General features: G+C 42.4%; 1 protein-coding gene across 1 annotated transcript in view; it reads left to right on the forward strand.

Annotated features, from left to right (window-relative positions):
• Positions 1–11,930, forward strand: part of LOC127567468 (multimerin-1-like) — a 72,451-nt gene extending 60,521 nt beyond the window's left edge. Inside the window, exons 7-8 of the mRNA XM_052010417.1 lie at positions 1,570–1,716; positions 9,789–11,930. Of these exons, the coding sequence (XP_051866377.1) occupies positions 1,570–1,716; positions 9,789–10,210 (569 nt within the window). The 3' untranslated portion in view covers positions 10,211–11,930. The remainder of the gene's footprint in view (positions 1–1,569; positions 1,717–9,788) is intronic.
• The last annotated feature ends 5,306 nt before the right edge of the window (positions 11,931–17,236 follow it).

Below are 17,236 nucleotides of genomic sequence, written 5' to 3' on the forward strand. Positions count from 1 at the left end.
TCCAGGCACATCCTCCCACCTTTGTCTTTAATCGGACCTACCTTTACCCTAGCCATCCTTCTGCTCTTCACGTACGAGAAAAAAGCCTTGGGATTCTCCTTAACCCTATTCATCAAAGCCTTTTCATGTCCCCTTCTCGCTTTCCTCAGCCCTTTCTTAAGTTCCTTCCTTGCTACTCTATATTCCTCACGAGCCCTGTCTGATCCTTGCTGCTTACACCTTATGTATGCTGCCTTCTTCTTCCTAATGAGTTGTTCCACCTCTCTCGTCACCCACGGTTCCTTCACCCTGCCATTCCTTCTCTGCCTCACCGGAAGAAATTTATCCCTAACATCCTGCAAAAGATCCCTGAACATCGACCACATCTCTATAGTACATTTCCCTTCAAAAATATCACCCAAACTTACCCTCCCAAGTTCTCGCCTTGTAGTCTCATAATTCGCCTTTCCCCAATTAAATATCTTCCCGTCCTCTTTGCTCCTATCCCTGTCCATGACAATTCTAAAGGTTATGGAGCAATGGTTACTGCCCCCCAAATGCTCACCCACCGATAGATCTGTCACCTCTCCCAGTTCATTACCTAAAACTAGATATAATATGGCATTCCCTCTAGTCGGCCTGTCAACATACTGTGTCAGGAATCCGTCCTGGACACACCTAACAAACTGCGCCCCGTCTAAACCCTTGGCACTAAGTAGGTGCCAATCAATATTTGGAAAGTTGAAGTTTCCCATTATAATGACCCTGTTATTTTCGCATCTCTCCAAAAACTGCCTCCCAATCTGCTCTTGAGTATCCCTACTGCTACCGGGGGGCCTATAGAATACTCCCAGAAGGGTAACTGCCCCTTTCTTGTTCCTAACTTCCACCCATATTGACTCTAGAGAGGATCCTTCTACATTATCTACCCTTTCTGCGGCTGTAACAGTGTCCCTGACCAGTATCGCCATCCCTCCTCCTCTTCTCCCCCTCTCCCTATCCCTTTTAAAACACTGAAAACCAGGAATATTCAATATCTATTCCCGCCCTGATGTCAGCCATGTCTCTGTAATAGCCACAATATCTTAGTCCCATCTACTAATCCAAGCTCTCAGTTCATCTCCCTTATTCCTGATGCTTCTCGCATTTAAGTAACTGCACTTTAGCCCATCCACCTTACTACTTTTATAGTCTGTACTCTGCTTCTCCTTCCTCAAAGCCTCTCTACCTGTCAGATTTGACTTTCCCCCATCCCCTTCTTCCTCTGACCTACTCCTCCGGTTCCCTTCCCCCTCGCAATCTAGTTTAAACCTGATGAGCTGATCTAGTTGTCACATTTCCTACATTACAACAGTGACTGTACTTCTTCGATTGCTTGTTCTTTTTTGTAAAAGGTGCTCTATAAATGCAAATTATTTTACTTTAGTGGGAGATAACCTTCAGACTCAGTGAAGCCAATGGCAGGCTCAGAGAGCAAGGATCATCCTGTCCGCAAAGTCCGGCAAGTATGGAGGAGGCTGAGTGTTTATAAAATGTCTCTGTGCCATTAAATTCTCATGTTCTAATGGCCCTTGCTGTCTATATTTACAGTGGAGTCCGTAAGCTGCGACAGTGCCCCATGCCAGAATGGTGGGACGTGTATTAATCAAAGAAAAGGCTTTGTGTGTGTCTGTTGTCCTCCATTTGGTGGTCCCAGCTGTGACATTAAACTGCTGGATGCAAATGCCTTGAAGACAGGTGGGTTTGTTTGATTTTCCATTTATTTCATCCTCTCAGCAATGTAGACAGATCCTGCAGAAAGGAGCGGGGGATTGTTTTCACTTGAGGAATTTTCCAACTGATTGAGCTAAAATTGAGTTTCTTTTCATTTTAACACTTGGGCTGTTTTATCAATGGAATAATCCAGCACCTATTAGTAAGATCTCAAGTGTGTGCCTTCAAACAGGACAACAGGCAGCTATCCCACAACAAAGACACCCTGACACAGTCAAATCTTCCAGCACGTCAAACCTATTAATTAAACTGGATAGGATTTGATTTAGTTGGTAAAATGTATACCAAATTTTAGCCAACCTTTGTGGCATGCTCTTTATTCAGCATTTCATTTATACCCTAAAGCAAATTAATCAAGATCTTGAATATGTTCCAAATGCTCAATTAGTGACACTGACATTGTTGATTGTGATTTTTTTTACATTTTATGACATTTATATTCATATTAAGATTATCATTCGCTACCTATTGCATTTTTAAATCAAATGTTTATTCCATCTTCAATCACATGGCCACTGGATGAGGCTATATATGATACCACGGAGAGAAATATTTTGCAAAGATTAGAGCTTATAGATAAAATTCAGATCCATGAACTTATACTGATGTACCTTATCACTGAAACATATATAGAAGCCTGAGCAGGTTATTTGCACATGTTCTGGATTCAATAACAATATTGGTATTGGTTTATTATTGTCACTTGTACCGAGGTACAGTAAAAACCTGTCTTGCATACCGTTTGTACAGATCGATTCATTACACAGTGCATTGAGGTAGTACAGAGTAAAAACAATAACAGAATACAGAGTAAAGTGTCACAGCTACAGGGAAGTGCAGTGCAGGTCGACAATAAGGTGCAAGGTCATAACAAGGTAGATTGTGAGGTCAAAAGTCCATCTCATTGTATAAGGGAACTGTTCAGAAGCTGTCCTTGAGCCTGGTGGTATGTGCCCTCAGGATCCTGTATCTTCTGCCTATGGGAGAGGAGAGAAGAGAGAATGACCTGGGTGGGTGGGGTCTTTGATTATGCTTTGCTTCACCAAGGCAGCGAGAGGTATAGACAGAGTCCATGGAGGGGAGGCTGATTTCCGTGATGTGCTGGGCTGTGTCCACAACTCTCTGCAGTTGCCATACCAAGCCATGATGCATCCAGATAGGATGCTTTCTATGGTGCATCAATAAAAATTGGTGAGTGTCAAAGGGGACATGCCAAATTTCTTTAGCGTCCTGAGTAAGTAGAGGCGCTGGTGAGCTTTCTTGGCCATGGCATCTACGTGGTTGGACCAGGACAGGTTATTGGTGATGTTCACTCCTCAGAACTTGAAGCTCGCAACCCTCTCGACCTCAGCACCATTGACGTAGACAGGTGCATGTACACCGCCCCCTTTCCTGAAGTCAATGACCAGCTCTTTTGTTTTGTTGACATTGAGGGAAAGGTTGTTGTCATGACACCATGTCACTGAGCTCTCTATCTCCTTCCTGTACTCCAACTCTTGGTTATTTGAGATACGGCCTACTATGGTGGTATCAACTGCAAACTTGTAGATGGAGTTAGAGCAGAATATGGCCACTCAGTCATGACTATATAACGAGCAGAGTAGGGGGCTTAGGAAGCAGCCTTGTGGGGCACCAGTGTTGAGACATGGTCGATCCTTTATCTCAGCACCATTTTCCTGCACTAATACTTTGATTCCCCTAATATCCAAGAATCTATCAATCTCTATCTTGAATGTACACAGTGTCTGAGTCTCCGCAGCCTTCTTGAGTAGAGAATTCCAAAGGTTCATTTCCCCAGATGAAGAAATTTCTTCTCATCTCTTCTCATAAGGGCAATACAGTGGTGCAGCAAGTACAACCACTGCTTCTCAGTGCCAGAGACCCGGGTTGAATCCTGACCTCGGATTCTGTCAGCGTGGAGTTTTTAAATTCTCCTTGTGACTGCTTGTGTTTCCTCCGGGTACTCTGGTTTCTTCCCACAGCCAAAAGACGTGCGGATTGGTGGGTTAATCGGCCCTTGTGTGTAAGTGAGTGATAGAATCTGGGGGGAAGTGATAAAAATCTGGGAAGAATAAAAAATGGGAGGTTAGGGTGGGATATTGATTGTTGGTGCGGACCCAAATGATCTGTTTCCATGCTATTTCTCCCTTATAACTCTATGGTCCTGTCCTGAATGGCCAACGCCTTATTTCAATACTGACTCCTGGTTCAAGACACCCCAGGCAGTGGAAACAATGTCCCTGCATCTACTCAGTGAAACCCCATGAGAATTTTGCATATTTCAGGGAGATTGCCACTAATTCTGTTAACCTCATAGGCTCAATCTGCTTAATCTTCCTCAAAAACTAACGTCTGCTGCAGTGTCATGTTTCAGACTGGATGTTAAACCAAAACCATCTCATCTCTCAGGTGGATGTGAGAGATTCCACAGCACTATGATGAGGAAGAACAAGGGAACTCTCCCCATGTTGTGGTCATTTTCTGTCCCAAAATCAACATCACTAACGCCAGATCATCAGTGATTATCACATTTCTGTTGTGGCTTGCACTTTGCAAATTGATTGATGCATTTCACAAATTACAACAATGTTCACACTTCAAGAGATACCTCATTAGTTGCAATAGATGTTCTGAAAGATACACACAGGTTTTTCAAGAAGCTGCACTGAATGCTGTGTTTAAGCAGTGACATAAACAAAACAGTAAGTATTTGAGAAGCAGGGAGAATTCTTCCCAGTCCTCAGTTGCCTGACTTGTGATTGCCAAGTCCTTCTATCCCAACCATCTTGGTATCTTCCTCAGACAAGGACACATGTTCATTAAAATCCAAGTCTGATGTTGGGTCTGCTCTGGTTGAAGTAGGGAGTGTCTACTACTTTCTCTTTAGATGACAGGGACATGAATTCCAGACAAAAATCCACTATGACATAGAAACATAGAAAACCTACAGCACAATTCAGGCCCTTCGGCGCACAAAGCTGTGCTGAACATGTCTCTACCTTAGAAATTACTAGGCTTACCCATAGCCCTCTCTTTTTCTCAGCTCCATGTACCTATCCAAAAGTAACTTAAAAGACCACCATTGCCGGCAGCCCATTCCACACACTCACCACCCTCTGAGTAAAAAACTTACCCCTGACATCTCTATATCTACTCCCCAGCACCTTAAACCTATGTCTTCTTGTGGCCACCATTTCAGCCCTGGGGAAAAGCCTCTGACTATCTACCCGATCAATGCCTCTCATCATCTAATACACCTCTATCAGGTCCCCCCTCATCCTCCGTCGCTCCAAGGAGAAAAGGCCGAGTTCCCTCAACCTGCTTTCATGAGGCATGCTCCGCATTCCAGGCAGCATCCTTGTAAATCTCCTCTGTACCCTTTCTATGGCTTTCACATCTTTCCTGTAGTGAGGTGACCAGAACTGAGCACAATACTCCGTGGGGTCTGACCAGGGTCCGATATAGCTGCAACAATACCTCTCGGCTCCTAAATTCAATTCCACAATTGATGAAGGAAATTCAAGAAAGGAGAGAATGTGAAGAAGGGGAGATATGGATCATTTAGTCTGACAATCTTTAGTAGGGAAAATGCTGTCATTTATTGTGAAGGAAGTATAGCTAGACTGAAAATAATGATAAGATTGGGAAGAGCCAACAAGATGAAATAATTTCTCTGATTTATGAAAGAGAAATCACACTTGACAAACTTATTAGGGTGTTTTAAGGTTTTAACAAACAGAATAAATGAACAGTTGATGTGCTGTATTGTGTTTTTAAAGGCTGACATACCACCCTGGAGATTATTGAACAAAATTAGGATGCAAGGTACTGGGAGCAATACACTGGCATGGATTGAGAATGGGTTCATGGACAGAAAACAGAGAGCAGGAATAAATAAGTCATTTTTGGGTTGGGTAGTTGTGACCAGTGAAGTGTGCTGGTGTGGTCTTGGCTGGGCAATATTATTTGAATGATTTGGATGAGAAGATCAGGCGTAATATATCCAAGTTTGTTGATGCTACAAAGCAATGTGGTAGTGTGGGATATGAGGACGACAAAGAAAGATTTCAGATATATATAGGCAGGCTGAGTGAATGATCTGGGGCATGGTGGAGAATATAATGTGGAATTTGTGAGCTCATCCAAAATAGAAAAGCAGAGCAGTTTTTAAATGGTGAGAGATTGAAAGGTGCTGGTGTTCAGAGGGAGACCAGCACCTCTGGTACACACCAAGTGTTCCACATCACAACAAAACTATCAGGTCTGGGAAAATACAACCCTCTGGAGAAAGCTGTCTTCAATCATGTGTCTGATGCACACTAGATCAACACATGTGCATTAAATTCAGTGGCATAGTAGCGTAGCGGTTAGTGTAACATTATTACAGTGCCAGCAATCGGGATTCAATTCCCGCCGCTGTCTGTAAGGAATTTGTACATTCTCCCTGTGACTGCGTGGGTTTCCTCTGGGTGCTCTGGTTTCCTCCCACATTCCAAAGACGTGCGGGTTAGTATGTTAACATGGGTGTAATTAGGCAGTGCGGGCTCATTGGGCCGGCAGAGCCTGTTACCATGCTGTATAAATAAAGTTTAAGTTTAAAGTTCCAAATTCCACTTATAAACCATAGAAAGCATCCAATCCAGATGCATCACAGCTTGGTAGGCAACTGCTCTGCCCAAAACCGCAAGAAATTACAGAGAGTCGTGAGCACAGCCCAGTCCATCATGCAAACTAGCCTCCCTTCCATTGACTCTGTCTACACCTCCTGCTGGCTCAGGAAAGCAGCCGACATAATTAAGGACCCCTCCCACCCCAGTCATTCTCTCTTCAACCCCTCTCTCATCGGACAGAAGATACAAAAGTTTGAAAGCACGTACTACCAGGCTCTAGGGCAGCTCCTATCCCGCTGTAATCAGACTCTTGAACGGACCTCTCATACGCTAAAGACGACCTCTTGATCACCCTCGTTGATGCCCTTACATTTTATATTGTCCACCTGCACTTCACTTTCTCAGTTGCTGCTGTGCTATATTCTGCATCCTATTTTTCTTTTTACCATCTCAATGTACTTATGTATGGAATGATCTGCCTGGATGGCATGAAAACAAAAGGTTTCAAGTACATCTTGGTACATGTGACAATAATAAACCAATAATAACCCAATAATAATAATAAACTTTGGTTTTATTGCTTTCAACAGAAGCAGGTTTTGGAAGGAAAGTTTGGTGAGCATGTGCATCTTTCATATTTGCACATTATGTGACTGAGGACAGATTTCCATGTCCTTGGGTATTTCAGTGGCAGAGATAGTTTGTGACTGCACACGTTTAACTCATGAAGTAATTCCGGGCCAGCTATTGCTTAGGACCTAGCTCCTCAGATGACAGAAGGACTTCCTTAAAATGATAAAAGAAACGTAGAGCACGGAAATAAGCCCTTCGGCCCACTAGTCCCTGCTATCCATCAAGCACCTACTTACACGAATCCTATTTTCTTTTGCCCACATTCCCACCAATGCCTCCCAGCTTCTCCCACTCAGTTACACACTCTGTATACAGTGGTCAACTAACCTATCAACCCTCACGTATATGAGATGTGAGAGGAAATTAAAGCAATGGGAGGAAACCCATGCTGTTGCAGGGAGAATGTGCAAACTCCACGCAGATAGCATCAGAGGTCAGGTTTGAACACAGGACCCTGGAGCTGTGAGGCAGCAGTTCTATATCTGCGGCACAAGGCTGACTTCAGACTCAGGGTATCAGCTCAAGACAGCTCACAGCAGGGATCTACTATTTCTTGATAAAGCTTAATTCCGGGTCAGCGAGCTGCCAAAAGCCTTTGAGAGGAAAAAGAAACTTCTGTGTGTTTGTAATCAGCCTTTATACACTTCGGAGCATCTCACCTTGGAAGTGTGACTTCTGTCATTACGCAGAGTGTAATTTACACACTTCAGTCCCACAGTTAATGAAACAAACATGTGCTTTATCTCTGCTAATGGAATTGATTGACAGAAGCAATGATAAGGTCACTAGAAGAACTCCCTGCTTTTCAAATGGTGCAGTGGTTTATTCCATAGCAGGCAAACTGAGTTTTTATTTCATAGCTTGTCCTAAAGGGTTGTATCCCTTGCAATATAGCACAGAAATACATGCTGAGATTATGTGCTAAATTCCTGATGCACCACTTGTGCTCATGAGGAATCTCAGCCTTTCGGGAACCAAACCAAAAGAATTACCATTCTGTGCGATATTTCTAAACCATTTGTGCTTATTTTGGTTGTTTTTTTTAAATTTTAAATTTTATTTACAGCGTGGTAACAGGCCCTTCCAGCCCAACAAGTCCGCGCACCCATTTTAAACCCCCAAATTAACCTACCCGTACATCTTTAGAATGTGGGAGGAAACCGGAGCACCTGGAGGAAACCCACGCAGACACGGGAGAATGCACAAACTCCTTACAGACAGCAACGGGAATCAAACAGTGATTGCTGGCGCTGTAATAGCATTGCGCTAACCACTGAACGTTAATATGGCTTCAAACATCTGTTAACAGAAACAAAAGTGAAATGATTCCATTTCATGGTGATGATTGGGGAAACCTTTCTGGCACCGTTTCCTGAAGGTTCCTGGTGTAGGCAAAAAATCCAGTGGGTGGGGCTTTTCCGAGCAGGAATGAGTTTCAGGCACGTTGAGGTGTGGATTCAAGTCTGATTTAAACACATAATATTTGGCTGTGCCTGTCCATTTAAAAGTCAGTCCACATACAAGGAGTGGACGATGACCCTCCACATCTGTATGTGACCATTTTACCAATGCAATGACCTTTTCCCGCTGTAATGACGAGTGTTCGAGGTCACAGCATGCTGGAATAATTTTGCATTTTACTAGAAATGTGGAATTTTTTTCCCCCATTCTGGTGACAACTTCTTGGCCTCACAGCAACTGGCTCAACTTGTCAATGAGGGTGGAGAATCTCTGGAATTCTTGGCCCCAGGCAGCTGTGAAGGTTAGACTTCTGCAGGTACTTAGGGAAGAGGTAGATGCATTTTTGAAAGATTGGGGAACTGAGGGCTATGAGGATCTGACGCAGAAGAAGAATTGACACCTGGGGCAGATCAGCCCTGATTATATCGACTGGTGGAGCAGGCTATAGGGGCCGCGTGGCCTACTCTGCTCCAATTTTCTTCTATTCCTATATAACCTCCACAAGGACCTCAAGTCTTGATTAATCTAACCCCATCCCTTTGTCCCTCATGTGTCCATCTGGATTCACTATAAGTGCATTTATCTTGTTTGCTTCAACCATTTCTTGTCACGGAGAGTTCCACACCATTATCACTCTGGGCACTGACACTCCAGAACTGCCTGTTGGTTTCCTGGTATTCCCATATTTAAGCAGAAGGCTTGCACTTTCCAGCACTGTAATGTTTGCTGTGACTCAATGGGGAGCTCTTTTGCTTCTGAATCAGAAGGTTGAAAGTTCAGGTCCAGCTCCAGAGGCTTGAGTGCAAAACTCTTGAAGAACTGAAGTCCTGTCCAATCCCCTCAAGTGGATGCAAAGGATCCGATGGGATTATTTGGATAGAGGAACTGGGAAGTTCGCTCTGCTGTCTAGCCAATATCAGATCCGATGGGATTATTTGGATAGAGGAACTGGGAAGTTCGCTCTGCTATCTAGCCAATATCAGCCTCTCCATCACTAAAAAAGAACATGGTTAATGGTGACATTATGGAGATGAATACCCTACTCTCAATAGTGGTAAACTGGTTCACCAACATCATATGAGATATAATTGCTGCTCCAAACCAGCCACATTAGAGAGCTGAAACCCCTTGGTAGTTGTCACATTGTGGTTTGTGGGATCTTGCTGTGAAGATGCTGCTTTTCCTACTTAACAAGATTTCTAAAGTATTTCATTGGCAATCTAATGAAAGTTGTTGCACAAATGCAAGATTTTTTCATGGAGGGTGAAGGACATCTGTAGCTGAGGCGTGATGCGTTGACAAGTTATTCAGGTGACTTTCCTCTTTTGGCAGATTTCTCAAGAGGATCATACAGGTACGCTCCGATGGTGGCATTCTTTGTAGCACACACCTATGCGATGAATACTTCTGGCCCAATCAGATTTAATCATCTCTACGTCAATTATGGTGCTTCCTATGCACCCGGGAGTGGGAAGTTTTCAATTCCGTTCCTTGGTGTGTATGTCTTTAAGTACACCATCGAGTCCTTCAGCTCACACTTGTCTGGCTTCCTGGTGGTCGATGGAGTGGATAAACTGGCCTTTCAATATGAAGGTACGGACAACAGTGTCCCCGGCAGCAGAACTGTCACTGGTGACGCAGTGCTGGAACTTAACTACGGGCAAAGTGTTTGGCTGAGATTGACATCGGGCTCGATTCCAGAAAAGTTTCCACCTGTGACAACATTTGGTGGCTATCTATTGTATCGCACATAAGACAAAATAATAGCACACACATATAATATTTGAAGTCAGCAATAAAGTAATCCCACAGGGCATATTATGCAACAGCACTACTAAACTTATATGCTTAACATACACCATTCTGTTGGAATGGAAGTGAAATCTACTGCTAACTTTAGATGTTCATGTTTTGCTTTGTGTTCTCCTGAATTAAAATTGATGGGAGTCAAAAACTAAATGAGTATTGAAGCATTACACCAGTTCTCCAAATTTCAGAAATAAATGACAACACTTTTATTTCCTGTTGTGTGTGATTGCACACCAGTTGACAGATTTGAAATAATATTCAAATTAACACAACAGAGAGTTTCATTCAGCACAGTAAGTCTTACAATGGTTGTAGGTTGAATTTGCCTTCACAGGTTCAGTTTGATTGAAGTCATTTATCCACTTTAAGTAATCTTAAAAGCATCTGTCTGATTTTCAGTATGACTAAATATAATAATTATACTTAAAGTGTAATTATAGCCTGTATTTGTTTATGTTTAAGTATAATGAAGGAAAATGCATGAATTATCAAACAAAAACACTTCAACATAATGCTTCTCATACTTGTAAAGTACTTGTGATCAACAAGTGAGAGATCTTCATCTATCCTGTGTTTGGGATCCTTGGTGAGTGTCTGTAAGTTGGCCATCCTCATTGCTTCAGCAATCTATTTGTCGATAGACAAACTAAAGATAAGACAAGCAAGAGAATTTTTTTTTGATATGAAGAGAGTCAAGGAATAAGGCATGAGTGCAGGAAAGTGGCGCTGTGGAAAGATCTGCTGTGATAGAACCAGCACAAGTGAGCTGAATGGCCTGTTGCTGCTTCTCTTTCTCACGTTCTTATGGACCCAAGACCTAAGTCCCAAGGGGCCTGGGAATTTTGGTAAATTGATGGACTTTTAGATCAAATCTAGAGCAAACCCAAATATAGACGATGAACAAAGTATAGTTCATGAATGTAAAGCATACTGATGGCCAACTCCTGTAAAATACATGCAATATTTCAATCTGTAATCAGTCCATGGACAGCAACCTTAGTGGTGTGATCTCAAATGATATGATAGATTTATGTTCTGGATATAATTGAATGGAGGTGGTAGGCTATCAAAGAATGGTTTGAAATTGCCTACACAAATGTAGATGTAATATATAGGATCATAGAACTAGTTTTTAGATGACTTTCTGAAAGAAAAAGCATGAATTTGGTCATGAAAGGATCAATTGTGTCAGGGAATTCGTGCAAGTAATACTCAAGATGTATTTTCTGAATTGACTGATGACTCAGCAAAGCATCAGCCACTGACTGGGTGATAGGAACAAAAATCACCAGAGTTCAGAGAAAAATCACATAGAACTGCTGGAGACATTCAGTACAGATTGGGTGGTGGCAAGAAATGGGTGTAAGCCCCTCTTTTTATAACCTGCCCAAATTTCTTCTCAATTGTCTTCAAGACAAATCTATATCAGTTTGGGCTTTAATTGGAAAGGCCAACAAAAAGCTAACAGAAGACATTGAGCTTCAGGAGTTGGCTAGGAGTTGGGGATTGCCAGAATTGAGGGCTGCTCCACTGAAGTTGTTGGGTGGAGTGGAGTGGGCTTTAGTGTGCCCCTGGTAGTGTTGCTCCACCTTGTCAACACACAGTACAAACCTCAGGTGACAACTGGCAAAGACGTTCCATACCCCTAGAGCACTCCATTTCGTATCAATGAGAAAAAGTAGTAACCACAAAGGAATGGTGGATGGTAGCATGGTGCAGGCCAGTCGTGCTGAGGTCTGATGAACACTCTAGAGATAAAAGTTCAATTACTACCACCACTGGTAGGCAATTTAAATTTATTTATTTAAATAATCTGGGAAAAACAAAATCTAGTGTTGGTACTGGTAGCCATGAGCAGCCACACTAGACTGTTTTAAAAACTTATCTGCTTCGTCTATGTTGCTTTGGAGAACAAGTCCACCATTCTCACCAAGTCTAGCCAATATGTGACTCCAGACCCACAGTGACTTACTTGAATCTAAAACAGTCCAGCAAGTCATTCTGTTCAAGAACAATTAGAGATAGTCGATAAATGGTGACCTTCCGAGAAGAAAATACAGAACATTTTCTTTCAGGAGGTCAGATCCTTTTATAAGGTGCTTTAGAAAATTAGCAGTTGAAGAAGAAACAGATCATAAACACAGAAAACTCAGAGAAAAGCTATGACCCTAAAGGAGGACGATTGGCCCATCATTTCCATATTCGTCAACGGAAGCTATCCTGTCAAATCCCACCTTGTTCCTTGACTCTGCAGGTCACACCTCTTCAAGTACACTCCAAGTACTTTTTATGTGTCAGAATCAGAATCAGAATCAGGTTTATTATCACTGACTTATATGCCGTGAAACTTGTGGTTTTTGTGGCAGCAGTACAGTAAAAAGGCATAAAATTACTCTAGGTTACAAAATAAATAAATAGTGCAAAAGAATAATGAGATACTGTTCATGGGTTCATGAACCGTTCAGAAATCTGATGACAGAGGGGAAGAAGCTGTTCCTAAATAACTGACTGTGAGTATCCAGGCTCCTGTACCTGCTCCCCAATGGTGGCAACGAGAAGAGGGCATGTCCCAGACAGTGAAGGTCCTCAGTGATGGACGCCGCCTTCTTGAGGCATCGCCTCTTGATGATGTCCTTGACGGTGGGGAGGATTGTGCCCATGATAGAGCTGGCTGAGTCTACAACCCTCTGCAGTCTCTTGTGATCCTGTGCATTGGAGCCTCCATACCAGGCTGTGATGCAACCGGTCAGAATGCTGTCCACCGTACATCTATAGAAATTTGCCAGAGTCTTTGGTGACGTACCAAGTCTCCTCCTGGAGTTTCCTGGATACTCCGACCTCTATCATCCTTTCAGGCAGGGAGTTCCAGACTACTACCACTCTCTGGGTGGAAAAAAAATTCCCTTATCAAATTTTTGCCAAGCCTGCTCCTTCTGATATTCCTCCCTCTCTTTGTTGACTAATGGACATAAATTTTCACAATTCCTCACAACCTACTTCTTTCGTACAAGTTCAACCAACAGAGGCTGCAGTCCACTGCTTTATCCTTGGGTCAACAATCCAGGGAATCTGGTATGTGTAAGAAATCTATCAGCAACATTATTTGAAGCAAATCGCATTCAGTGGAGTTATTTTGAGTTACATGTGCTCAGGATAACGTGTGTGCTTTAAACTTGCACTGAACAAAATCTTATGTAGTTTCAAATTCTATGGTCTTGCAACCATCCCACTCAATAGTGAATGATCCTCCTTGAAGTGCGTCAAAAGAAAATCATCTCTTCTTCCAGGTGAAGCTGCTCTTTCAGTTGTCCTTTATCTGCTTGCTGTTATCAGTGAAATCTCAAGAATGTAGTTCCCCTTTAGAATGTATAAATACCTTTCACTAAAGATCTTGTGAAGTAAAAATAGTATCAGTACCATTAAAATCAAGCAGCTCCTGCAAGTGCAATTTTGTTTGGTGTAAATTCGAAAGAAAAGGCATCCCAACTTTTCAAAACATTTTAACTTCTTTAAGTTTAGTTTTTTCTTTATAAGACTTTTACTCATGTAAAATGTAATTTTGAGAGGATTTAGCCTGGATGACAGAAAGTATGCATTGATGTTGCACCATTTCACAACAAGAATGTCCTAAAGTCCAAATTAAGGCATTTTTTTGAAACGAGGACACTATTGTATTGAATGCTACAGTCAATTTAAGCACAGCAAGATCTAACAAACATAATCCAATTTAACAATTTTGGTTGAAGAATGAATATTAACCAGTACAGCGGGCAGAACTCATATGCTCTTCTTTGAAACACTGCTGTGAGATCTTTTATATCAACCTATGGGGACCAACAAAGCTTAATGTCTCATTTTAAAGGCAGGATAACAGACTTTAAAGTCATTTAGTCTAGATTGCTTCTTTGTTCAGTGATTATGATGTACACAGATAACTATATTATCCCAATTTAGCCTTTTTAAGTTTAGCCAGTTCTTTATAAGAATTTTATTCATGTAAACGTAACTTTGAGAATGCTTAGCCTGTAAGAGAGAAATTATTCAGCATTGCTCAATTCCTATTTGTAATTATTCTCATTAACATTAATGCTAGCTGCACAGCAGGAGACAGATGAACTCACGGGCTTATAAAGCCTTGGGTATCTGAATATTTTATTTAATGTTATTAGTTATAAATTTTACATGCTAAGTTCAGCCATACAAATGCTGGTTTTATGAAATTACCCATAATGTTGTGTCACTTTGATACAAGCTCTGAGTCTTCAATAACGTTGCAAAGTGAATGAGCAATTATGGTTAATAATCTGTAATGTTACAAAGAGTGCTATAATTTTTTTTATATCTATGTTGTATTTTAAAATGGGATTGCATTAGGGTAATTATAATAATTTGAATAAGAATCGGGCTCTTTGCATCATTTCATGCGACAATGCACATCAGTTAGTGTTGATTTAAGGGGCAGGGAGGCATCTGATTTCAAACAGTGATGAGGAGGAGGTCAAAGGTTTCCCAATGAGGAAAGAAAGATAACGGTTATAGGCCCTGTTTATGTATCCCCGAGTAGTTGGTTACTGAATGGGAGGGATCTGGGTGTAGGTTACTCCTGCATCACTTCAGATTGAGATGACATGTGATATAAAGTGGCAGGCTTTTCACACCGGAGGTAACCTGCCACTCCATTTCTCTTCCCAATTTGGCTAATGTCAATTTGGAAGAATCTTTCTCGCACTTTGGATGAGGGAATATCGATGAATGTTGTCATAACAACTTCCAGAAAGCACTTGATAAGGTTCCACACAAGGAATTATTCAGAAAAAAGGAAGTGTATGGATTTGGAGGGGAAACACTTTAAGGCTCGGGCGAATAATTGGTTGGGAATTAGTGGCGCTGATGAGGCATATATTAAGAGTGGTTCAAGATGGGGTGATGGTTGGGGGGGGGTGCAGGAATCTGCAATGAACCTCTGTATATCCCAATTCTTGCATGAAGAGCAAGTTATAAATCACTGCTCGGGCACTAATGGGAGCAATGGTAAGTTGTCTTGAGAGAAGCTGATAGCCCCTGAGATCTATGGACAGACTGACATTGTAGGATACCCACTTTGAACAATCATCCAATTAACCTACAAGCCTCCAAACAGATCAGACCTGTGGACACTGTCAGGTGGCTGGAAGATTCCATGGAAAAGAAAGGTGGGGTATAAGGTGGGATGGGATGAGGATGAGAGAGACAGGGCAAGATAAAGGTATCCTTGTAAATGGCAGGATCCTTAGGAGCAGTGATGTACAGAAGGACCTTGGGGTGCAAGTCCACAGCTCCCTGAAAGTGACAACACAAGTATATTGGGTGGTAAAGAAGGCATAAAGTACACTTGCCTTCCTCAGGACTGAGTATAAAAGTCAGGAGGTCATATTGCAGCTGTATACAACTGGTTAAACCACACTTGGAGTATTGTGTGCAGTTCTAGTGACCTCATTACAGAAAGAATGTAGAGGCTTTTGAGAGAGTGCAGAAGAGGTTCACCAGGATGTTGCCTGGTTTGGAGAGTATTCGCTATTGGCTATAAGGAGATGTTGGACACACTTGGATTCTTTTCCTTGAAGCACTGGAGGCTGATCTGATCGAAGTGTGTAAAATTATGAGAGGCACAGACACAGCAGATAGTCAGAATCTTTTTCTCAGGGTGGGAATGTCAAATACTAGGGGGCATAGGTTTAAGATAAGGGGGGGAAGTTTGAAGGAGATCTACGAGACAAGTTTTTGCCACAGAGAGTGGTGGGTGCCTGGAACAGGCTGCCGGGGATGTGGTGGAAGCAGAAATGATAGCAACATTTAAGAGGCATTTAGACAGGTACATGAACAGGCAGGATATGGAGAGGTTTAGACCATGTGCAGGCAGATGAGGTTAGTTTGAATTGGCATCATGGTCAGCACAGACATGGTGGGCCGAAGGGCCTGTTCCTGTGCCGAAGGGCCTGTTCCTGTTCCTGTTCTCTGTTCTATCCCACACAACAGAGAAAACAATGACTCATCCTCCTCCTGACCACCAGTCCGTAACATTTACCCTTCAATAAAAGCTTTATGTTTCAATTGTGCATGATTTAAAGTTTCCTGAGTGCATTGTCAGAAAAACTGTCAGGAATTATATTCTGTCATCACTTGAGATATAGCATTTGCTATGTTTAATCATTATAACCAGGAATTTCTATTTAAATACAGCAATGGGGACAGTGTTTCCTCTACAGGCTGGTATACACAAGGCTCCAAACAATATTCCATTGCCTTTACTGGAAATATCGAACAAAGGGTACCTTTTTCTCATCAGAGCTCTTGGCATTTTTGCATCAATTTGACAGCGGGACATGGGCAGGTTCGGTAAGGAGAGCATTTATTCCCATCTCCAATATGATTCTGCCACCAGTTGCACCTTTCTCTTTCCGCATTTCGCAGGGACTGTTCACTTTGTGACTCCCTGATCTGCTCTTCTGTCCCCACCCACTGCTCCCCGACCCGTAGCACCTTTGAAGCAACCAGTGGAGATACAACACCTGTCTGTTTATCTCTTCCCTTCCCACCACCCAGGGACCCAAGCATTCTTTCCAGGTGAAGCAGCGATCCACTTGCATCTCTTCCAATCAATTCAAGGCAGCACGGTAGTATAGTGGTTAGCATAACGCTTTACAGTGCCAGCGACCCGGGTTCAATTCCGGCCACCATCTGTAAGGAGTTTGTACATTCTCCCCGTGTCTGCCTGGGTTTACTCTGGATGCTCCGGTTTCCTCCCATATTCCAAAGATGTACAGGTTAGGAGCTGTGGGCATGCTATGTTGGCACCGGAAGAGTGGCGACACTTGCGGGCTGCCCCCCAGCACATTCTCAGTAACGCAAAAAGATGCATTTCACTGTGTGTTTCGATGTACATGTGACTAATAAATCTCATCTCATCTCACCTCACCTCACCTCACCTCACC

The sequence above is a fragment of the Pristis pectinata genome, chromosome 2 (assembly GCF_009764475.1).
Source record: "Pristis pectinata isolate sPriPec2 chromosome 2, sPriPec2.1.pri, whole genome shotgun sequence".
Lineage (NCBI taxonomy): Eukaryota > Metazoa > Chordata > Chondrichthyes > Rhinopristiformes > Pristidae > Pristis > Pristis pectinata.